This window comes from Xyrauchen texanus, chromosome 2 (assembly GCF_025860055.1).
Source record: "Xyrauchen texanus isolate HMW12.3.18 chromosome 2, RBS_HiC_50CHRs, whole genome shotgun sequence".
Taxonomy (NCBI): Eukaryota; Metazoa; Chordata; class Actinopteri; order Cypriniformes; family Catostomidae; genus Xyrauchen; species Xyrauchen texanus.
In genome coordinates this window covers 32,963,127-32,987,998 of record NC_068277.1, presented here as the reverse complement: position 1 = coordinate 32,987,998, position 24,872 = coordinate 32,963,127, and the positions used below count along the sequence as shown (strand labels likewise).

At 37.8% G+C, this 24,872-nt stretch overlaps 1 protein-coding gene across 1 annotated transcript in view; it reads right to left on the bottom strand.

Annotated features, from left to right (window-relative positions):
• Positions 1 to 17,932: 17,932 nt before the first annotated feature.
• The window catches only part of LOC127663453 (sodium/hydrogen exchanger 5-like), a 35,948-nt gene continuing 29,008 nt past the window's right edge, over positions 17,933 to 24,872 (bottom strand). Inside the window, exons 12-16 of the mRNA XM_052155063.1 lie at positions 24,197 to 24,323; positions 22,878 to 23,027; positions 22,492 to 22,564; positions 22,269 to 22,400; positions 17,933 to 22,186 (exon numbers count right to left, since the gene is read on the bottom strand). Coding sequence (XP_052011023.1) covers positions 21,615 to 22,186; positions 22,269 to 22,400; positions 22,492 to 22,564; positions 22,878 to 23,027; positions 24,197 to 24,323 — 1,054 coding nt within the window. The 3' untranslated portion in view covers positions 17,933 to 21,614. The remainder of the gene's footprint in view (positions 22,187 to 22,268; positions 22,401 to 22,491; positions 22,565 to 22,877; positions 23,028 to 24,196; positions 24,324 to 24,872) is intronic.

Below are 24,872 nucleotides of genomic sequence, written 5' to 3'. Positions count from 1 at the left end.
CGGGCATAACATATACATAGATTGCTCTTCATCCGAAATAAATGGTGGGGGGAAAAAGGCTTGCAAACGAACCACCTGAGCCCTGAAGGGTGTTGATAAAACCTTAGTCTTTTCTAGGCTTAATGGTGGCTTTTGACAGATCTAGACCAAACTCCAAACTTTATTACTATTCTAAACATAAATCTAATCTAACACATATCATACATGAGACAGGTTGGTGAAAAGTGACAGAATGTGAGATAAATGATCAATACAGTGAACATGAACTTTATGGAGTCTGTTAACAATACCTTAAGAACCATTTATCCTTCTTTGAGTCTACATTGATTTGCTGTCAGATTACCCAAAGTATTAAGCAAATACACCAGCACTTTGAGCACAATATTGGAGATGTACTTGCGTGTAGTGGTGTTTCCTTGCGTTCTTTGTGTTGCTTGGTTCTTGGTCGAAAGTTCGTTCCGTCGATGTTTTGAACCTCTGTAAGATCGAAGAGTTATTGTCTATATGAATAATGAGGTTGGCTTTGAACAAGGCCTTCTCATGGGTGTGTGAACCGTAGAGAGTGACGAGCTTTCTCAGGACCTCGAGATGAGCAGAAGAGGAAGCGACTGAAGAGAAAGAGGGTGTTCTTCCTGTTTGGAAATATTTGAACTGAAATTGGCCACATCCCCAAAGGTGTCCTGCGCCAATCAGAAGTGACTTTTCAGATTCACATGGTCAACTGGGCTGTCTTTTCCAAAAGTTGATTTATGGTCCTTTGTTTCAGATTCTTACAAATCTCCCACTCAAAAATAGTGCATATTTAATCATGAACTTTTATATCTTGAGAATGGTACAAGTGACATGATATTCTTTGTCATCAGCTTCCTCAATGTAACTAAGCGAGCTTTTGCATACCCAATTTGACATTCTTTCATATATATGTATAATATGTGTACGTGTAGGTAACAAAACATGAAAATCCCTGGTTACAAATCATACTGGTTAGTTCCTTGGTTATACCACATGGATAAAAAAAATACACACATTTTAAAGAGGTACATCAGGCTATAATCATTAATTTGTCATTTATACAAGTTACCACAGATCAAATCAATTGTCAGAATTATCTAGCAAGCCTAGGTATTGTATAAATCATGGATTTAAATGCATTCTGTACATTTTAGAAGGTTAAATCGGTAATGTACTGTGACTTTGTGTAGAATTTTCCTGGATTAAGATGAAATGTGTTAGTATTCGAGTCGTGCAAATCTGATTGTCTTTTGGAAATCTTTCAAAGAGAAGTCTGCTTTAACTCTGTGTGGAAGTTCAGGAGGTCATGCTGAGGGCCCTTTCTGAGCAATGTTGATGCCTGGGCCATCTAATTTATGATGTTGTGGAATTCCAGGATTAAGATTGGGTAAATCCTAGATTCAAATCATGTCTTTTCAATTCTTCTGCATGTATAATCCAACAGTTGACAGGGTAAACCAGTGTCCAGCCGCTCTTGAAGGAATGTCAAAATCTCAGCTATGGGGCAATTCACCGGTTCTTTACCATGTGAAGAGCACCAATTTGCAAACACATGTCATTTAAGTGCATAGAGGCATCTCATGGACAGTGCTCTTGCCTGTAAAATAGTGTTCATTACTGACTTATGTGCTCGTCGAATGTGCTCCATTCCTGGGCCACACATGTAGATTCCACAACTCTGGCTTGGGGTGCCTTGTGCTTGAGAGAGAAGGTCTCTCCACAGCGATATTTCCCATGGAGGGCCATCTAATATTTATTTAATCTCCGGAAACCAGGACTGATTGGGCCATTTTGGCGCAATTAACAGAACTTTTTCCATTGACTTTACTGATGACAGAACGAAGGAGGCACACCAGGGGAAAGGCATACTTACCTAAAAAGAAGATTTGCTGGCTGGGAAAAAAATATTTCTTTTCTCCCAGTTGACATTCAGACCCAGATTTTTCAGATGGCAAAGCAGCAAGTCTCTGTTTTCACTCAATAGTGCCTCTGATTGCGTTGGTAATAACCAATCGTCGAGGTAATGAAAAACACGCACTCCGTTCATTTTCGATGGGGCGAGCGCCACATCGATAAATTTCGTGAATGGTGATGCAGTGCAGTTGTTACACGAAAGTACGCATCCTTCTGATCTATTGATGCCTTTGTGAGCTCCACATGGCCCTAAGGTAAGAATGGTGTGCTCCTTTGGACCATGGTCAGTTGACGATAGACGGTTTGCAAAAACCATTCATCCAGGCGAGACTTTTCTGGCTCTTCTTGAGGGGACCACAATCTTTACCCTTGCTGGTGGAAGGGGCGGCAACATCCTCCATGGACCAATCACCTGAAGCTGCGAGTGACATAGCATCATCCCCATCATCAGAGCCGCCAAATGTAATAAGGCCGTCTGCTCCAATAGAGGGCTGCATATCATCACAAGCATGTTGCACAGGCGAGAACGTTAGATCAGAAGTTCGGGGGATTGCAGGGCTTGCGCCGGCATAAGATCCTCCTCTAAGTCTTAAAGCTCAACCTCACTGTTAATTTGTGTGTGTGTGTGTGTGTGTGTGTGTGTGTGTGTGTGTGTGTGTGTGTGTATATATATATATAAGGATACAGTAACAGCCAGATCGCTGTAGGAATCAGTAGGAGTTTTGCTGAAGCGGCGCATTTATCACCGAGAGCGTCTTCGATGGCGATGTGGAGAACTCTTCACCGTAAAACATAGGGGATCGGTAAGTCTCTCCAGGCGCTGAGCACAGGTATCGAGTCATCCTGATCACGCTTTGCCAAGAAGTTCCATCCGCTGTAAGTATATCTCGACAGCGAATCAGAGAGGGTTCCAAGACAAGTTTGCAGTCTTGAAGGAAGAAAATTGAAGAAATGGTGACTGACCGTACACTTATATAACTGTGCGCCTGAAGGGGTGGGGCTAAAACACCATTGCCAATCAGAGGATTGGCATGATTGTATAAGGTTTTCAGCAAGGTTGTGAAGTAGATCACTTCCCCATAGTGCTTACAGCAATTTTAAGTGAACTGAATCAAAATGAACTTGCATTACCAAGGAAACAAAATCGTACTCGGATTATGGCAATCAGTTAGTAGTCTTTGTGAATGTTCACAGGCACAAGGCATCTTGATATACAACCCTTAACATAACAGTTCTTTATTAGACTTCACTTCACACAACTAAAAAAATTCACTAGGTTGAATGATGGAAAACTGTGAAAATAGAAACAAAAGAAAATAATAATAGCAAGGCCTGTTACTAAATGTTTGTACTTCATTATATCTTATGAAAAATGACTTGGCTGGACACCTCTTATCTTATGTATCAGTTGAACTACTACAGCCATTACAAACATATTAGCTACAGGAATATCTATTTTGATGTAAACATAAACTAAAACATACACTAAGACATACACTTAATGGATTACAAAATGGATGGAAAGTGTTACAAGTCTGGCAGAGCAGGTTGACCCACCTCTGTATGTCAACTGAAATAAGACATGAGAGGTGTGGATGAGACACAGACACAAAGGGTGAAATAGGCTAGTTTTAAAATCTGTTGAACACAAGACTGAATAAAGAAAAACAAGTTAAATAAATCCTACTGTTAAAGGTCTTTATGTGGGCAGATGATTACAGCCAGGGAATATCTACCTTAATGTAGCGCATTAAGTGTGTTGATTGTTGCACTTTAATAATTTAAAAGTTTAAATGTAGTTTAAAATGGAAAATCTTATTATGGGTGGCCTGGGTAGCTCAGCGAGTAAAGATGTAATTTTAATAGTAATAGTCCAAATAGTTTCTGTATATTCTTTAGCGGGATTGCATTTACTCCTTACTCTCAAATGCTTCTCCAGTGTAATTAGATTTCACCTGATATTATGATGCGTTTCAGGTGATCCGATCACATGTGGTCAGCCCTAAATACAGGTCTAAATGGGATTAAAAACATTTTGTGGTCGAATCACAGAAACCACATACGAATGTGGACAGAAATGCATGTTTCACATTACATTTGAGGTGTAAATGCAAATCTGTCCTGAATGCATCTCAGCAGCAGTGAAGCACCACCCCTCACCTGTCAATCATCCTCTGTGCCAAAACAAGAGTTACAAATTTGCCTTTTAAGAGAAAAGAAAAGCATCATCCGATCTGAAAATTTATGAAAGTGGATACATACACAATTACAAGAGCTTCACGTATCTTCTTTAGTGTGTGTGATATCAAAACCAATGAGAGACACGAACACCTGAAGCTCCTTTAATACAGGTAATACACTAAAATAACAAATAATTCTGCTTGAGATGTTGCGTTTGTGTTTAGATTAAATTTCAACGGCATCTAGGAGAAACATTTTTCCACGCTTACCTTGTCTTTTCTTACTTTGTTGTGCACACTGACATAGTAATTGATGTATGTCGTCATGAAACAGAGACCCTCCCCTCCAAATCTGAACACATTTTAGTGACCAGGTGTAAACAGCCATGTGTCTCACGTAACAACATGCGATCGGATTCGGATCACCCGAGACACATCATAATACCAGGTGGAAACGGGGCCAGAGTTACCTGCGTAAAATGGAAAATGCTACTTACTTACACCAGAAGCGGTAGCTGAAAATAATCTGGTTTTAGAAAATTTTATATACATTGATAGATGATTCAAATGCTTTCCATCACTTTGACAGTCAGCATTTTTCCTACATTAAACATTTTTGGAGGCCACCAAAGCGAAATTTTGGGTCGCTGATAATGAAAACCCATATGCATTTACACCTTCTTTTAATGTATTCATAATCCATCCTAAACACCTCCATGATTGATTTGTATACAATATTTGTTATATTGCTTTTAGTTGTTGTGTGTGGTTGAAATAAATATCAAGAATAAAAAAAAATAGTTTTATCAGATGATTAACTTTATGAAGCAGAGAGCCAAACAGCAAATGTTGGTAATCCACACATTTAACGACTGGACACTCACCTCATACATGAGGGATAGAGAAGAGAAAAATAAACACTCTGAGCATTACTAAATAAATAAATAAAAATAAAACAGAGGGGTACATCAGTACAGCAGAGCAGATCTGTCACCATCACTTTTTACCTGCGCAAAAACTCTGAGTAAAACCAAACATGTAAAATACAAATGAGAAGGGCTAATGTCTCAAAAGCACTGCATACAAATAAATGTCAGTTATATTACCAACTGTTACAATTTGTCAAAGCATTTAAATAATCTATTCTTTCAACTGAAGTTTGACTCCTAAAGAGAAACAATTGCACATACAGGTATGGAGCAGACATAACCCATTATGTCTACTCTGTTTCTCTTTCTGTAAAACACTCTGGAATCCTCATGACTCATATCATGCTGGATGGATTTGGCATTTGGTATGTTGCGGTGCTGACTGATGTCTTTTCTTAGACAACGGGTCTCAGATGGCACGACTGTGTTCTGCTTTTCTCCTTACTTCAGATCCAGCATTACACCAAGAGCACTCATCAGAATGTGGTCTTGACATTATGAGAGATTCATTGTTGTAACTTAGTGTCTAGTGTATCATGTCTGCCTGTCTGTCTGTCAGACCTCTACATGGCCAAAGGCTTCTGACTTCTGAATGTTATTCATAGATCATCTGCACAATTTCAATTGAATTTGAACATAAAACACAGATTTTACCATCTAAAAACCACCAACAAGGACAGCGGAGAAGAAAACTAAAGATGCAAATGTTACCTTATTTGTATCTGACAAAGACCTCTTTCACAGGTTGCAACAACATGTGGAACTATTTGTGTAAACATTCACATCATCCTGAACTGCCATCTGCTGTTCAGAAAACCACATCTGATACTGGAAGGCTTTTGACCTCCATTGCTAAGTAAATTGTTTCACAGATCAGTTTAGATACACTTCACAATGTCACTTCAATGATATTCAAAATCCACAAATCCATTTACCTCGTTAAAAATTATTGTAATGCAAATAATTGTAATGCAAAAACAGATCATAAGAATCCAGGGGCCACAAAAATCAGTTGTCATTTTATTTTTCCACATTTTGATATGTTACAGCCTTATTCAAAAATGGATTAAAGTCATTATTTTCCAAACAATTCTACAAACAGTTTGTTTGAAATATTTGCAAATTCATTAAAAATAAAAAAATTACAACATCACAGTTTTCACAGCCTTTGCTCAAGACTTTGTTGAAGCACCTTTGGCATCAATTACAGCCGCAAGTCTTTTTGTGTATGATGCTACAAGCTTGGCACACCTATTTTTGGGCAGTTTCTCCCATTCTTCTTTGCAAGACCTCTCAAGCTCCATCAGGTTGGAGCTTCGGTACACAGCCATTTTCAGATCTCTCCAGAGATATTCAAGTCTGGGCTCTGGCTGGGCCACTCAAGGACATTCACAGAGTTGTCCCGTAGCCACTCCTTTGTTATCTTGGCTGTGTGCTTAGGGTCATTGTTCTGTTGGAAGATGAACCTTCACCCCAGTCTGAGGTCCAGAACGCTCTGGAGCAGGTTTTCATCAAGGATGTCTCTGTACATTGCTGCATTCATCTTTCCCTCGATCCTGACTAGTCTCCCAGTTCCTGCTGCTGAAAAACATTCCCACAGCATGATGCTGCCACCACCATGCTTCACTGTAGGGATGGTATTGACCAGGTGATGAGTGGAGCATGGTTTCCTCCAGACATGACGCTTGCCATTCAGGCCAAAGAGTTCAATCTTTTGTTTCTCATGGTCTGAGAGTTATTCAGGTGCCTTTTGGCAAACTCCAGGCGGGCTGTCATGTGCCTTTTACTGAGGAGTGGCTTCCGTCTGGTCACTCTACCATACAGACCTGATTGGTGAAGTGCTGCAGAGATGGTTGTTCTTCTGGAAGGTTCTCCTCTCTCTACAGAGAAATGCTGGAGCTCTGTGCTGTGATCATCGGTCATGTGATTTTTCTCTTTTTCATTTTTTATTTTTAATACATTTTCATGTTGTCATAATGGTGTATTATTTGTAGAATTTTGAGGAAAATAATTAATTTAATCCATTTTAGAATAAGGCTGTAACATAACAAAATGTGGAAAAAGTGAAGCGCTGTGAATACTTTCCGGATGCACTGTATATTCCATATTAAGAGAGTGTAGTACATCTTATAACCAAGATGATGCAAGCAAATGTCAGTGAGGTGTGCCTCGCGTTCCGGCTGGAAGCTTGTGCCAGTACATTTCCAGTGAAGTCCTTCCTAAGTCTGAGGTGCTGACAGTGGACAGTGAAGTATCCCTTGTTGTACGGTTGGTGTTGGCAGAATTTCATCCTCTGTGAAGTCCATTGTAATAGAGTGAAATGAAACAGACAGTAATCATCGAAGTTCCCCTAACTGCCTAGTTGGCATAGACTGCAGTTAGTATTCTTCACTCAGCGACACAGAGCAGTGGGAGTCGAACATCGGGCTGGACCGGAGCTGGATCTTCCAGGATCTGGTAACTTTGGGATATGTTTCCCAAGGATTAGACAGGGAAACAAACACTCTAGCTGCTGCCTTTTGAGCAACCTGAAGGTTATTTATTGCACCTGCAGAACATCCACCCAGTAGTGCGTTACAATAATCTTGTCTGGTCATGAACGCATAAATTAGCTTGTTTGGCATCAGAAACAGAGAACATGTGATGTAACTTTTCTGAGGTGGAAACATTTTCAATGGATAGATTGTTAGAAACACCAAAAATTCTTAACTTAGAAGACAATGTAACAGTACATTCATCGAGAGACAAATTATATTCTATCATCTTATTTTTAGAGGTTTTTGGTCCTATAAAAAAATCAGTTTTGCCAGAATTCAGTAGAAGGAAATTTCTAGCCATCCATTCTTTGATATCATTTATACACTCTGCTAACTTGGAGAGTTGGGAAATTGTAATGGGTAAGGGATGGGCAAGGAGGAGATGGGAACCGGCAGAACAGTCAACATAAACTTTATTGACATAAACTCAACTTAAAACAGCATAAAATGCATAGACGCACACACACACACACACACACATGTTGGTCTACCTATCATTATGAGGACTTTCCATAGACATAATGACTTTTATACTGTACAAACTATAGATTCTATCCTCTAAACCTAACACAACCCCTAAACCTAACCCTCACAGAAAACCTTCTGCATTTTTACATTTTCAATAAAACATTGTTTAGTATGATTTTTAAGCGATTTGAATTATGGGGACACTAGAAATGTCCTCATAAATCACATTTATAGCATAATTACCAGTTTGTAACTTACAAAATTGTCCTCGTAAATCACAAAAACACACACACACACACACACACACACACACACACACACACACACACACACACACAGAGTGGACGTGTGTCTCTCCCCCCTTTATTTCTCTCTCCCACTGATTAATTGACTCAGCACGGGCCATGCACCCTCACAGCCTGGCCACGCCCTTCTCCTTATCACAGAAATTTCACCAGGTCTTGAAGAAATATAAAGCTGAGTATCGTCAGCATAAGGTGATATGGTTTATGATAATGTCTTCCAGGGGAAACATATACAAGGAGAAAAGCAGAGGACCTAATACTGAGCCCTGTGGCACTCATTACTTGACTCATTTTTCATCTAAAAATGTTAACAAAAAAAGTGGTAGTGATCAGATAAATAGGATATAAATCATGCTTATGCTTGTCTACAAATGCCAACATAATTCCCAAGCCTATCCAACAGAATGTCTTGTTCTATGCTGTCGAAGACAGCACTAATGCCTGATTCACACATTACGTGAGCGAGGTGTGAATGGAGTATGAGTGGAGTGTGGGCAACAAGGTTGCCTTTGGGCTTTCACAGTGGCCACATCTCTTCTGCGAGACAGAACTGCGGCTGTGTGCAGTTTTTTTTTTAGCTCTAGGTTCCTTTGGCAACTGCAGGCAGTCATGTGCACTAATATCTGCATAACATGGGCAAAAGTCCTGCAGATTATTTATTTATTCATTCCTTTATTTATTTATTTTGTGTTTGTTTGAATGCAGAGCTATAAATTGTAGTGTATTGTAGGCTCCATTTAAATATTTGTATTTGCTTTTATGTCTTTTTTATAATCTCCTGGTTATTTTAGTTTTCTACTGCTGCCAGAAACGCTGAGTATATCTTGAGCTGTGCGGCAAAAACAGGCTCAGTTCCGATCCACTCTGATAGTTTTAATCTTCAATCTTTAAACTGAATCTTATACCTGATTCAGTCAAAACTTTGTTCCTTGTCAATTTAGCCCTGGTATAGAATAAATTCCTTGGATTGTTGTGGTTATTTTCTATGAGTTTACTAAAATATGTAGGCTTTGCAGCTTTTAGAATGCACCACGAAATAGCTCAAATTTTGAACACTTCCACTTGCATTCTATTTTCCGAGCTGCTCTCTGAAGTGCATGAGTATGTTATTTGGACCAGTGCAGGGCTTTTAACTTTCTTTAACTGAAGGAGGGCAACTGAGTGCTAGAGAACAATGTATATTTTCTGTGACTACATCGAGTTCATATTAACTTTTTGACATACTGAGTATTTAAAACAGATCTGGAATATTATTAATGATGTGTTGTAGATTGAGTGACCTTAGCCAAGCCCAGCATGCAAGAGATGTTATCGCCCTGTGACAAAATTGCTATATTATCAATATTAACTTCATAAGACAGAATAATATCTGTGCATGATTATGGTAAATTTAATTTACAATTAGTTTTTTGGATGAAAGAGCTCTAATGTTTTGTTGCTCAAACTTTATTATATGTCAATCATCAAATGTTTATTATTATTTTTTATTTTCTTGTTTGACATCAATAAAAAAAAAATCTAAATGGTTTTGTGTTTGGTTGTTCGGGGAACAGACACAGTTTCTATAAGATAGGCAGCTAGCAGACAATCTGTTTAGCCAGTCTGTCTGTTTCCTGACCTGAGCCCCGGTGAGTCTAACACTATTAAGAATATGAGCCAAATTACTAGAGACAAGAACGGAACCTTCCCTGGAGGGATGGTGTCCTTCTCTCTTTAGCAGGTCAGGTCTACCCTAAAAACTCTTCCAAATGTCTAAAAATCCTCTATGTCTATTCTCCAGACACCACTCAGACAAACAGCCATTCAGTAACAATAATCTACAATAAACCTTGTCACAGTGAGAAGGGGCGGGGCCAGAGCACATTATAGTGTCTGAAATAATTTTAAGAATTAAGAACTTGTGTTCCGATGTGTGTCTCTCTGAAATCTATATCAGCTTAAATAATTCTTTACATTTATCACATGTGAATTCCTCACTCCTGACGGATGAAGCTATGCAAAACATGTGGCATGGAGTGCCGGTGACGATAACAAGTGATGGTGCCATGACTTAGCGCATTTATTTGTTGAAAATGTTATTTGTGGTTCTTATTTGTGGCTCCTGGGTAGCGGGGGTTTGAAATAGATGCAATAATCTGGAGTGGTGGTGGCGTAGTGGGCTAAAGCACATAACTGTTAATCAGAAGGTCGCTGGTTCGATCCCCACAGCCACCACCATTGTGTCCTTGAGCAAGGCACTTAACTCCAGGTTGCTCTGGGGGGATTGTCCCTGTAATAAATGCACTGTAAGTCGCTCTGGATAAAAGCGGCTGCCAAATGTATAAAATGTAAATGTAAAAATATAATCTGTATGGAAAAAAAATCACATAGGTAAAAATAGATGAATGCAGTAGAATCATGATAAATCACAATACAAATCAATGTGTATAGAAATAGTTCTGATAGAGTTTACTAGCTAATTACAACCTGACAGTCATAAATTACAACCCAACTGTAGTTGGAACTACATACTGTTGTGTCAGATCAGCTTTGGACATTTTTGAAGGACAAATTAAATTTGTTGACAGAACCCTTTATTGAATGGCACACCATGTGACTGAATTTTCAACTTACCTTTAAGTGTGTCTCTCTTTAATTAAATGTAAATTCACTCCCTGTACCTCTTCCTTGACAGGTAAAAGGGGATGAGCAGGCAGTTATGCAGTCTAGTGAAAATATGTCTGCAAGTAGACACATGCTGGATAACAAACAGTTCCAAGGCAAAAGGGGAAAAAAATCTGATGTACAGTAGTGATAATGTTCATCCTCAGGGCAAACATGGCCATGGGCTGCAATTTTAAAAACCATGAATTGATCATCTCACACGTTTTCACAAGACTGACACATCATTGTGTGTGTTTTGGCACTGACGCTAATCTAATGAGTGCCAACAGAGGAGCAAAATCTTTTTGGAAAGGATTTGCTTTGCAATACTAGCCATTAATATAAACTTTGTGTTACAGTAAATTGTTCAGGGAAAAGACACATGATTGTGATCAATCAGAAGGGGTCCATTCACAGAACATGTTTAGATCTCATCAGCCAGTGCTCCAGCTTTATATGGAAATTTTTTGTTCTCAGGTTGAAAGTCCTACTGTTAGATCCGCCAGATAACTGATGATCTGCTGCACAGTGACAATGCAATGCGTCTGTTAAGAATGTGAGCAGGTTTTCCATCCCGGTGAACAATTTTCACCCTGCCAATAGGGAGTGGGCTGTATGAACATTCTCTTCTAATCTACCCTGTACAGCCCCCCACAATTAAGCCCTGAAAGAATAGCTTCATTCTTGAATGTCTGCACAAGCTATGGCAGCTACTTTGAGCCCTACACAGTACTGGTACTTTGATCACTATAAAATACACCAGGAAAACACCATATGCAGGTTGCCAATGGAATAAAATGTAAATGTGTATTTGGGACTCTGCTTGATTAACTGAAAAATCAAATCTTTTAAGAGTTTAAGATGCAATTAATTTAATAGTTGGAGAGAAAAATTACCGAACAAAAAGACAAGGAAGCAGAGATTGTTCACAAGCTTCATTTCTGGAAAACGTACAAACTAACTTTAACCCTAACACTTTGCACAAAGAACTTGGGAAACATAATCAATTTCTAACTTTTCTTTCTCTCACTCACACACACACACACACACACACACACACACACACACACACACACACACACACACACACACGTTTTTGCGGCTATCCCCTTAACCTAACCCTCAGAAAAAACATTCTGCATTTTTATATTTTCAATAAAACATTGTTTAGTATGTTTTTTTTTAAAGTTATTTGAATTATGGGGACACTAGAAATGTCCTCATAAACCACATTTCTAGCATAATACACTTGTAATTACCGGTCTGTAACCTATCAAAATGTCCTCGTAAACCACCCAAACCCGCCCACACACACACACACACACACACACACACACGCATGCATGCATGCATGCAAATACTGTATACACACCTTTAATTTGTGTTTCATTTATACTGTACCTGCTAGTTTCATTAGCCTGCCAGGCAGGTTAGCTATATCAATTAAAACATGAATATAAAGGCAGTTTGAAAATTGCCACACCTTCTCTTCTTAGACATAGAAATTACTTTGTGTTTGCTGACGTTTAAGTCATATTTGTGCACTGTTGATGACTGTACTGTAAAAAAATAAGGTTGTTTATGTAAACACTATTGATATATTGCTACAATATCACATAACAAGCAAAATCTGGTGTTCAGCAACAACATGAAGCAATTAAATCTGGCCTTTGCCATCATCATTATATAGGGATGGTTGACAAGGCACTGCCAACAAATGGAAACACTTTACAATTTAGAAGCTAAGAAACCGCTAACAAGCTTCTGCATTCTGAGAAATACGGCTCCTGATTGAGCTTGTGTCCTTTGCCATAAAGATCTCCAATTACATTCTTGTAAACCACCTATCAGGCATATTTTAGGTGGATTCCTGGGGTCTCCATAATGACCTTAAATTAGGGACTTGTGCCTAGTTCACACGGTAGAGTAACACCAATGCATCTGGGTCCCATCATTCTCAGTGGGATAGATCACAGGACTTTTTTCTGAAACCACACCTTTACAATAGTTGAGTCCCAAGCAAACTATGACTTCAACCATAACAGTTCAGTTTGCCAGACACAACAGAAAATGTATACCTGATTCTCTGATGTGCACCCTAGGGTGGGAGGAATCAGATTGCTGCACAGGGCTGAATTAGATTGATATATGTGGCTTTCTAACAGTCTGACAGAGTTCAAATAAAGGCGAACAAGAGTAACACCAACTATGGAAAAGTAACATTTGACACACTATGTGCTAGTAGAGCTGAGAACCAAGTGAAGATTAGTGGTGTCTATACAACATTCTAGCCCAACATATCTAACCCAAGTTTAGTATACATTCAAACAGTGCATGGCAATCTGTTAATTATTCACTGAATAAATGAACAATTCCTCAGATTCCTGGACCTGCGTGTTAATGGTTTCTGTAAATAGTATGCAAAATATTTATTTTTCTTTGTAAGATTTTGCTATAAGAAGAACTCCTACGAGTTCTAAAAGATAAAAAGAAGAAAACACTGTGAACAAGTGATTGCTTGATTTACTTAGAATTAACCAGAGCACATATATTATATTAGAGGGCAAAGGTGGCATCCAGACTCTTGGCACGTGTTTCATATGGGTGACCCCAAACAAGAATTTTCTCCTTCAGGCCTGTTCTCAGCAATTGTGTTGTTACTAGGGCTGGGAAATTTAACACGTTCATTTCGGCAATTGATTGTTGACTGTTAGACGCAAAAAAAAAAAAAAACACTCTATTTTATCACTTCTTGAAACATGTCTGATGTTTTCCCCCACTTCTTGTAGCTAAAATTGGCATACATACATTTCCAGGTGAATTGGATTGTGTGGAGCAGTGCACTCTTATTGATTATGCACAACGCATGTCCCAAGCATAATAAACAAAGGAGCAGATTCACTGTACGGAGAATGGAGATTTTTACCCACAAGTGGGCAGCCAGGTGTTGGAGAGATACAGACAAGCTGCCATATCTCTTCACAGTGCCTGAAAACACTCACCCACTATCATCTGAACTGGAGTCAAATGAGAAACTTTATGAGAGAGACCCTGTGTGAAAGCGAAAGAGACTGAACAGCAACCAGAGGAGAAAAAAAAAATAGTTTTGAGGTTTTAATTTTAACAAAGTAAACTTCAGCATTCAGTTTGTTTTATATCTATAATCTGTATAGTGTCTAGTAAGGCATTAGTAATGTACACTTAAGTTTATCTTAACAATAAAGCTTGATATAAATTGAATTGGCACATTTGATCGTATTATTAAAAAAGTCCAAGATTTTGCCCAACTTTTAATTACAGCATGTCCACAGATTTTTTGGCATGTGTATATATATATATATATATATATATATATATATATATATATATATATATATATATATATATATATATTGTATCAAAGGTTTATACCTGTAATAATGTGTCTAATTTACTCTATCCATGAAAAAAGTTTTTTTAACATGTACATATTTAAATAAATGATGAGTAACCAATTTCTTACAAATTCTTTGAGACAATGTATAAAGTAAATACTGTATAATTTTATAATATTTTAATTTTTTTTAATGTACCATGATTAATCGTGAATAATCTGTGCGATTAATTATTGAAAACATTTTAATCAATTCAGAGCCCTAGTTGTTACTCTAACCTAACTTAACCTTAACTGTTGAAGATGCTTAAGGTGGGATACAGAGGGAGACCTAAATAACCTAAATTTCCACAATCTAACCCAACCCTAGCCCTCACCTTAAAATTACATCCGATTATCTTAAGCAACTTCCCCACATATTAAAATCACAGTTGTTAGGAAAAAAAAAAAAAAATGTATTACCTGTGCACCCCTGGTTTGAATGGTCCATTGATAAAAAGCAGACATGGAGGAGCCTGCACTTGAGGTTATCCTTGTTGAACATTACGGTGCAGAAGAGGGAGAGCACTGGTCCAAAGGATCAGGGTTTCAGTTCTTTGTTATGCATTAATCTTTCATGGGGGGGTGCTCCCAAAATGTGTTAAGAAACTCCAAGATTTATTAAGATGGATTTTCATAACAAAATCATCATATTGGGAGCATTGTGATTGCATTTTTTCAACCCTTGCCATGTGTTTCATAGTGAGGCCAAAAATTAGCATGTTGCTTCTTTAGGCTTGTCCTCAGTAGTTGTGTTGTTGAGCATTTCTGTCCAAGACATGAGTCAGGGACTTATTCTGCCTCTGCTGGTGGTACTGTATAGTGGTATGCATAACTGCCTCCCAAGCAGAAAGTTCCCCTGAAAAACTTGCAAAATCATAGAACTGATCTGCAACACAGTATCAACTTCAGGACATCCCCTCAGACTGCAATTATGTTGTCTTGGAATGGAATATTATGACATTTGCTCCCCTGAACTTGAATGGTCTATTGATAAAAAGCAGACTGGGAGGAGCCTGCACCAGAGATTATCCTTGTTGAGAGTTATGGTGTGGAAGTGGGAGAGCACTCGACCAAAGGACCAGGGGCACAGCTCAAGTTTCTGTTCATTGTGAACAAATATTTCTCTTTTTATCAAAGATTTGTAAAGGGGATACGTTTTGCAAGATTTCTTTGTTGCACTAACATCAGAGTTCCCAAGGGTGGTTAAAAATCAAAAGGCATTTTAGAAATGGCTTCCAAAATAAGCATATAATAATGGCATCATCATGATTTCATGGTTGATGTAGCATTAACGGAATCACTTTGATTACACAAGAAAGCTTGGGTGGCATCCAGACACTTGGCATATGTTTCATATGGGAACCCCATACAAGCATTTACTCCTCCAGGCTTGTCCTCGGCTATTGTGTTGTTAAGCATGTTCGCAAAATGCATCGGCCAGGGACCTACAGTAATTGGCCCGTGCTTGTAGGATAGTGGTACACATAGGTGCCTTCCAAGCATTTGACTCTGGTTTGATTCCTGGAGAGGTTCTCCTGAGTGTCATGGATTCAAACAGTTGGAAAATTACAGGAAGTTTGTAAATACTTGATACAAAGTGAAAAATCCTAGAACTGGTCTTCAACACACTATCAGCTTTAGTGACATCCCCTTAAGCCTGCGATTGTTTGATCTTAGAAGGGAATTTTATGACTTTTTGCTCCACACAATTAGAAATGGTTCCTTGAAAAGAAAAAAAAAGAAAAAAAGTGTGATTACCCTTGATAGCCCAAGGGTTCAGTTGTACAGTTTTAAAGGGTTAGTTCGACCAAACAGGAAACTTCTCTCATCATTTACTCACTCTCATGCCATCCTAGATGTGCATGACTTTTTTTGTTTTTTTTTGCAGAACACAAACAATTTACAGTGAAAACAGTGTTATAATTTGGTCTGTTCTCACAAAACCAACTGGATCGCTTCAGAAGACATTGATTAAACCTTATCTTATGGATTACTTTTATGCTGTCTTTATCTCCTTTTTAGCTTTAAAGGCCTGATCAAATTCACTTTCATTGTATGGACCTACAGGGCAGAGATATTCTTCAAAAAAATCTTCATTTGTGTTCTGCAGAAGAAAGAAAGCCATACTTATCTGGGATGGCATGAGGGTGAGTAAATGATGAGAGAATTTTCATTTTTGGGTGAACTATCTTCATTATGCATTAATATTTTGACCTTTACTAAAGAATTGTGAGGTGAGAGCTCTGATGGTAGCAGAGCTGCATAAGTTTGTAAAAAAAAAGAAAAAAAAGACCCCAACAAGAACATTCTATGGGATTCACAAGTAGGACAGAAATGTTCTTCAGAAAGCCACTGCATGCTTGGGCTATCATTTAAACATATCCATATGAGGAAAACACCCTCTGATATGTTGTAAAATGAAGAACCGTTTTAGTTGTCTGAAGTTTTGAATTAATTCTAGCTGTAAGGGTTTTCACATTTTCATATCTTTGAAAGCAGCATAATTGCAAGGATTCTACCTTTTAAAGACAGTTTTCTTGTAAAAGATGGTTAAGGTGGGATGAAGATACTTGGTCTTCTTAGAATAGTGGAACCCCTAAACAAACTTTTAGTTCATCCAAGCTAACCCTAACCATAACCCTAACCCTACTATTCCCAATAGATAATTTTTGCAGGTGGATGGATGAAAGAAAGGATTTTTATAACTTTTGCTACACTCATTTGGAATGGTCCATTGACAAAAAAGCAGCTTGGGAGGAGCCTGCACCAAAGGTTACCTTCTTGAGCTTTATGGTGCAGAAGATGAAGAGGATTGGCCCAATGGATCAGGGGGATATCTCAAGTTTTTCTTCAGTATGATTAAATCACCTATGGGGCGGCTGTGGCTCAGTTGGTGGAGCGGGTCGGCTGCCAATTGCAGGGTTGGTGGTTCGATTCCTGGCCCACATGACTCCACATGCTGAAGTGTCCTTGGGCAAGACACTGAACCCCAAGTTGATCCCAAAGGCGGCTCTGCCGACATTGGTGTATGAGTTCAAGTGTGAATGGGACACAGTGTAAAGCGCTCTGGTAACCTCTAAGGTTAAAAAAAAAAAAAAAAGCGCTATATAAATGCAGACCATTTACAAAATCTTTTACACTTTACTACAGATTTCCATGGTGGAGAACATTAATGGATGCTGAAAATGTGAAATACTAAATATATATTCTTTAATTTGTTAGGGTAATTAAAAAAAAATTATAATAATTTGCTGTTTTAAACACAATTTTGTAAAATTGCTGTAAAACTGAGTTCAGTTTAATAGCCATACATTAGCAAAGCACATGTATTTTACTTGTCTACCTAGCATTTAAGAAAAACATATTTTCAGACAAAGTAATTTTTGTTATTTATTAGGGAACAAGCAACTTTAGCTGTTTGATTACATCAGCTCTAAAACTGTCTGAAAAGCTGAATTCAATGAATAAATGTATGCAGTTTGTTTAATATATAACATTTTGATTATAAAAATGATATTTACACGTCTAATTTTTGATAGGATAGGAATGTTTAAAGCCATTGTAATACATTTTGTAATTAAAGCGCGTATTTAGTACAATGCAAGGTAATAATGTAAATAGCATAAGACAGCGAAATATATTACTTGGTGGAAGAATTATTTATTCAGATATTAATAGCAAATACTATTGGAACATTGGTGTCTCTTATAATATTGCTGTTGTAGTAATAATATAACATGAAATAAAATACAGAGATCATGTGTCATTAACATAACCAGTGAAACAACCAGATTACTTTGAAAAGGCAATAACAGAGAAATCTGATATTTTGTCAGGTGGGAAAGCGACTTTGTGGACTCAGTCTCCACATTAAAATCTAACTTTTGTTCTCTCGCCAGTGACTTTGTTGCTGGCTCGGATCTGTTTCAGGGTTTGAAGAAGGGAAAATGGCACATTAGCACATAAATGCACAGTAGTCTTTTAAGGGCAAATGAGGGAAGCCCTACCTAGACCATTGGGACGGCTGGGTTGAAAGGGGAATATAGCTTCATTATTCACCAAAGGTTCCCTTCACTGGGCCTCCTCTGAGGACCTACCTCTTCAACCAAAGAAAGCCCAGTTGAAAACAAAGCACACTGGAAAGTATAAAGAACATTGTCTTTTATCTAAACAGTAAAAAAGTCAAATTAATAGTGCACTTAGTAATTTTGTCCTCAGTAAACTGTGTAAACTCAGTAAAGTGACTCACAAAGAAATGAACTGTTATTTTAAAACATATGTATAAAAATATACATGAGCACTCACATGAGATGAAGACTACAGTTAAATCATTAACCTTATAAAAGCTGTTTTATTCTACATTACGAGGATCCCCTCATGGGGGCTGCCATGTTAGGATCACATGACCAGCTGATTACTACTCGATTTATCTCAGTAACCGTCCTGTTATTGGATTTTCACTCATGGATTAAATTAATCATGACTGACTGTGAATATTGAATAGAAATTAGCATTAGTAACTAAAACAAAAGATTTTGACCCACATCCCTAGATGTCAGTGTAAGCCCGAGACTACATATTACAAAAAATACTAAGTGCACCTTTAAGGTTCATAGATGAGACAAAAACTAGCATAATTCAAAATGTATGTTCTTTTTATATGTTAACTTTATTCCTGGAAGCTATCCAAAGTCAACATTTGGCACATAGATGCATTATAAATACCTACAAAAATAAACAATTTCCATGTTAATTTAATGGGTTGGTAATTTAATTCCAATTTTATTTAATTTGTAAATCGCTTTAAATAAAGACATCTGCTTAATGAATACATGTAAATGTAATATAAGGGTGTGAAAAAAATTAGGACTCTTTCTAAGCATCTCACCCTCTCCCTCTAAAGGCACAACTATCCTCAATATATCCACAGAATAACACAGCAATACCAAATAGCAGCTTAAACAACAACACAGAAACATTTGAGCTAAATGGCTTTTCATTTAAGTGCAAAACCTAAATTCTGTTTATAATACCATGACAACATACACTGTGTTTAGAGCAATAGACTGGGAGTCTATATATGTCTTTATCATTCTGCAAATAACAACAAATAATTATTTTTAGCAACAACATATAGAAATACTGTTTATGCTGTATTTAGATCTATCTCTGAGCCTTTGTGTCTATATATGGCTGGTTCAACTTAACCTCAATGAAAGAAGTGTAATAAAATGACATAGATGTGTCGTGCATTACGTGTTCCTGCCGCCTACTACTGATAAAGCACACCAAAGACCAATAATTAAATAATCATTTACCATGATTATAAACATGGTCACATCTGAAAAATAAAGATTTAAAAATTTTGTAATTATGGACAAGAATGAAAGGATAAAATAAAAAAAATGTTTACACTGGGTATATGTGGCTTTGTGGATTAAAATACAGAAAACTGTTAATTAACAATTCTAAGCATAAAAGGCATAAAAACAAACAAACATACAACATAAATTAAAACATATTAGAGACTATGCTTGTTGCCAAAACAAAAGCAGAGAAAACAGGTAATGTTCTGCATAGAAGCTGATGGATCATCCACAGCATGACTGTTCCCAATGACAACCATTATTAATTACTTGCCTAAGGTTGCATATCACAATGTAGTTGGAGTGGGTTTGCATATTGGCAACCTACTGGGAGCTATCCAACAACACATGATGTAAGAAATAACGATGATATGGCTGACACTGTTGCCAACTGAGCAAGTAGGACTGAATACATGCGTCCCTAATTGCAATGTGCTTTCTGTGATTTGTTATAAAACAATGGGCCTGTTTACATGCTCACCAGTAGCTGATAACTCCCAAAAATCAGCCTGTTAAAAAAATCAGCAAAGCAAGAAACCGTATTTTACATGAGATTTGAAATAATGGAGTTAGGCTACGTCTATATTAATCCGGATACATTTGAAAACGGCGTTTTCGTTTCAAAACACTCTCTGTTCACACTAACGTTTTCAAGCGTTTTCCAAAAGTTGCTCCAAACAGAAACATTTGAAAATGCTTAAATCATGTCACTGCGCATGTAGAAAATCCCCGCTGCATGTACGGTCTGAAGAGCAATTGTCCTCGATCGTGTTCCGTCGCCGGACACCAATTCCGAGTAAACTTCCCTTCGCGTTTGAAGGAATGCAATGTGAAGGTTGTACAAAATTACATTTATTTTTTAACAACGCTATAAAAGTGAGTATCAGGCACAACAGTGCCGCTATAACACAAGTCGCCATCTTGATTGTTTTGGTTGGATAGATCACATTACTAAAAATGCATCATCGTTTTCCAAAGCATCCGTTTTCACAGTCCACACTACAATGCGAAAACAGCGTTTTCAAATATATCCACTGTGGAGTGCGTTTTCAAAAAGCTCAGTTCACGCTGTCTCAGTGTGGACGGAAGGCCAAAATAGAGAGAAAAAGTTGAGTTTTTAAACGAAAACTTAATAGTGTGGACTAGGCCTTATTCTCTGCTTTTGACGGCAATCCGTGAGAAGGCATGTGCACAACACTTGTGTTCATTGGATAAGTCGGTATAAATGCTGATAAAGGTGTTTACAAGCAATGCAAAATTGGGGTACTGGACAAAAACCTACCCGTGTTGTTCGGTTTATTCTTAAGCAGTTTGTGACCTTACACCGGTAAAGTAAAGCTGTTTAATCCATTTACATGACCTCACGTTTTCGGCTTATTAAGTATAATCGGTGCAGCTAAGTGGCATGCATCTAAACGTGCTCACTGTGTTACTTTTTCATCCCAGTCAACCACAAAAAAAAAAAAAAGAATAGCTAATTTTCACTCAGTCTTTTGTTTTGATTTGCAATGGACTGGCTACTTTCAAGTTTAAATAATAAACCATTATTCTTGGAATGTGGTTTAGCCTTTATATATTCAATAGATTTACACTTTGACACTCACAGACATATATAATACAGGGCAGAGCACTTCAAACTAACTACAAAGCAAACAAAAAACATGGAAAGTGGAATAGATTTCCTGTGTGAGAGGAACTGCCCTGTACACACCAGAACTGGACCCTCGGCTGTTGCCAGTTTGGCCTTAGCAGGGAACATCGGTGCCGATGAAGTGAATGGTACAGTGAATGATGAATGATGTCCGAAACAGAAGAAAGAGACCGCTGGAATGAGAGAATGAGATTCTACAGTTGGGTTGGTCGACTGCTGTGTTTTTCCGCACTCGAAGGTGGTGCTGTCACGAGACTCCGAAGATAAACACGAGGATTCCGTCTCTTTCCAGCAGCTGGTGCAGCAGCATCAGCAGGCGGCGAAGGTGGTGGGAGTGGTGGCCTCAAAGATGACATTAGCGGCTGCATTTCCTGCTGCTGCTGAGAGAAGGGGCATTCCTCCTCTTCCTCCTTCCCTTTAGGGAATGGAAACTGCCCTGAACTTGGGCCTGTTGCACTACTTGCTGGTCCTATCCCTCCACCACCATCAATGTTTCCTTTCACAGGGGTCCGCAGGGGTCCTCCAAGCTTAGAGAGGGCACTGACGCGTGGTAGCTGAGGCTCTGGAGGAGAAGCCAGGCTCTCCAGAGAGGACATGCTCTGATCCCATGCCTGCTGCAGGTCTATAGGGATAATCTTAGTGGCCTCCACTGACACACAAGGAGGGAGGGAACCCATGCCACTTTTCCATGGTAGGTTTTTCTCTCCACATGTGAGCGAGGGAGGGGCTGCAACTGGGCTTTGACACATATCCAGTGCAGCTGGCACTGAGGAAACATAAATAAACAAAAAGCAAATATAAGTTTTGATGGAATGTCCTTGTTTATGTGTTACCATAACTACCCATACCTGATTTTGGTCTCTCCTTTGGTGTTTCTGGGGCCTTGCGAGCCACAAAAGTGATCCCCACATCCTCATCTTTATCTGGTTCAGAAGGATCAAGATTCTCCTCCTCAGGGGCTAGAGGAACCACAACTGGGTCTGCAGACACATTTACAGAAACACATTACACTGGAAACACTGGAAATTATGCAAAACTTCTGAGTTACATATGAAAGACTTGATCGCCAACCTTTGTCCTGCCAGCTCACATTTCGTCTGGGTTTGTCGTTTATGTCCTGTTCTTTAGCATCTGACCCTTTCCTCTGTAATAGGATTCAATATTTTTTAATTATGTCTCTGTCGCCTCACATGGAAGCAGGCGATTCTTGGCACGCTCAAGAAATAAATCGGCCAAACGGGAAAATGTAGCGGTTGATGCGATAATTAAAAGAGTCAGAATATCTCACCGATGTATTGGTCAATCACTACTCATGAAACACAAACGCTCGCACGCACACACACACACACACACACACACACACACACACACACACACACACACACACAGAGAGAGAGTCTGTTCTAAGCCTCCCTAACTGAGCTCAGGTGTCTATTCCTGCAATTTTCAGTTCTTGCCTTTTTCTGACTGCGGTCCTTCTTGTGGCGCTTGTAGCGAGTAGATTTGAAGGACTCAAGGCGGTTATGCATATTCCTCTGGAACACCTCCCTGTCCTGTCTCTCTTTGTCCCCCACTGTCATAAAGTGGCGACTGTAGTGGGAATGGTACTGCAGGAACAGAGAATAGTAGGTCAACTGAAGCAAACAGCATAAAAAGTTTCACATATTTCTGTGATTCAATCAAGGTTACAATTACAAAGACAAAAACTAGCAGTGAAATGTTTTTTCAGTACACTAACATAAAAATTTAAATAAGAGTTAAAAACTAAACCTAAATTAACTATAAATGTGAATTACAATACAAATGGGATTACAGGGAAAATGAATTAATGAAATTGAATCACAATGAAATTAAGAGTCTTGATTAGTTGATCCAAATGTAAAAAAAACTCTTGAATATATATATACTCTTCAAAATATAGATTAAGTGCCATGAACTTTGTAAATTTAGCAACTCCGTGAGAGTCATCTGAGACTGAAACAAGATCTGAGTGGACCCTGTCCATGCTCCTCAATCATAAGTGCAGAGTGTAGCAAATGTATCTAAACTGCAAAAAAAAAAAAGTATATATATATATATTTATTTTCTTAATTAGTAATTTTGTCCTGTTTTCCAGTAAAAATATCTAAACATTCTTAAAACAAGATAAATTTACTTAACAAGCAAAATGCCATAAGATTTTAAGTCTTGTTTTCAGAGAAATCTGACAAAATGTAGTAAACTTTATGCTTAAAAAAAATAAATAATATATATATATATATATATATATATATATATATATATATATATATATATATATATATATATATATGCCAATGGGGTTTTCTCTTAGTGTATTTTTCTTGCCCTGTTAGGAAATTGTTTTTTCGTGTTTTAAGCATGAACTTCACTAAACTTAGATTTCTTTGAAAAAAAAAGACAAAATATTTTATGGCATTTTGCTTGTCGAGTAAATTTATCTTGTTTTAAGAATGTTTAGATATTTCTACTGGAAAACAAGACAAAAATACTAATCAAGAAAAAACTTTCTGCAGTGTAAATGTATAGCTATATGTAGCAGTAAAAACTAAAAGTTTCAATAAATAGTAATAAAACAATACTAACAAAAAACAATTCATGCACTAAAACTGAAAACCAAAATACAATATGAAATAAAACATGAAAATCTTTCAAAACTATATTCAGTGTCATGAGTAAAAGTTGTGAATACGTCAGTAGATCAGTGTCTCATGTGAACAGAATGAAAATGAGAGGGTGTGTATGGTGCATTCTGTACCCATCTCCTGGGTTTGTAGAGGTTTCCTGCAAGTACATGATGTGTCTCGTACTCCTCCTCTATCTTGGCTCCTGGCACTGTGTCAATCACCTGTAGGTCTAGACACACCCCGCTGCCATTCTCCCTCCTGAGGGATCACACACATAGACAAACATACACAAATACAGTTACAGGAGCCAACATGCATGTGAACACTCAAGTGCACTTAAACCACAGATACAGTGGTGGCCAAAAATATTGGCACCCTTGGTAAATATGAGCAAAGAAGGCTGTGGAAAAAAATCTGCATTGTTTATCCATTTGATCTTTCATGAAAAAAATTCACCAAATCCTAACCTTTAATTGAAGTAAAAAAATATTGAGAGAGAGGAAATATTTAATTATTAAATATATTTTTTCTCCAAAACACGTTGGCCACAATTATTGGCACCCCTAGAAATTCTTCTGAGTGAAATATATCTGAAGTATATTTCCCTCCATATAATTTTTTTTTTTAGTGCACCTGGGTGACTCAACATGACATTGTTCAGCCATGACTTCCTGTTTTACAGTTGTATAAATATGAGGTAACACACAGGCCAAATTCCCTTAATCATTGATCATAGTGGTTTAAACTAAAGAATTTATTTCTGATGTGTGGCAAAATGTTGTTGAGCTTCTCAAAATAGGAAGTGGC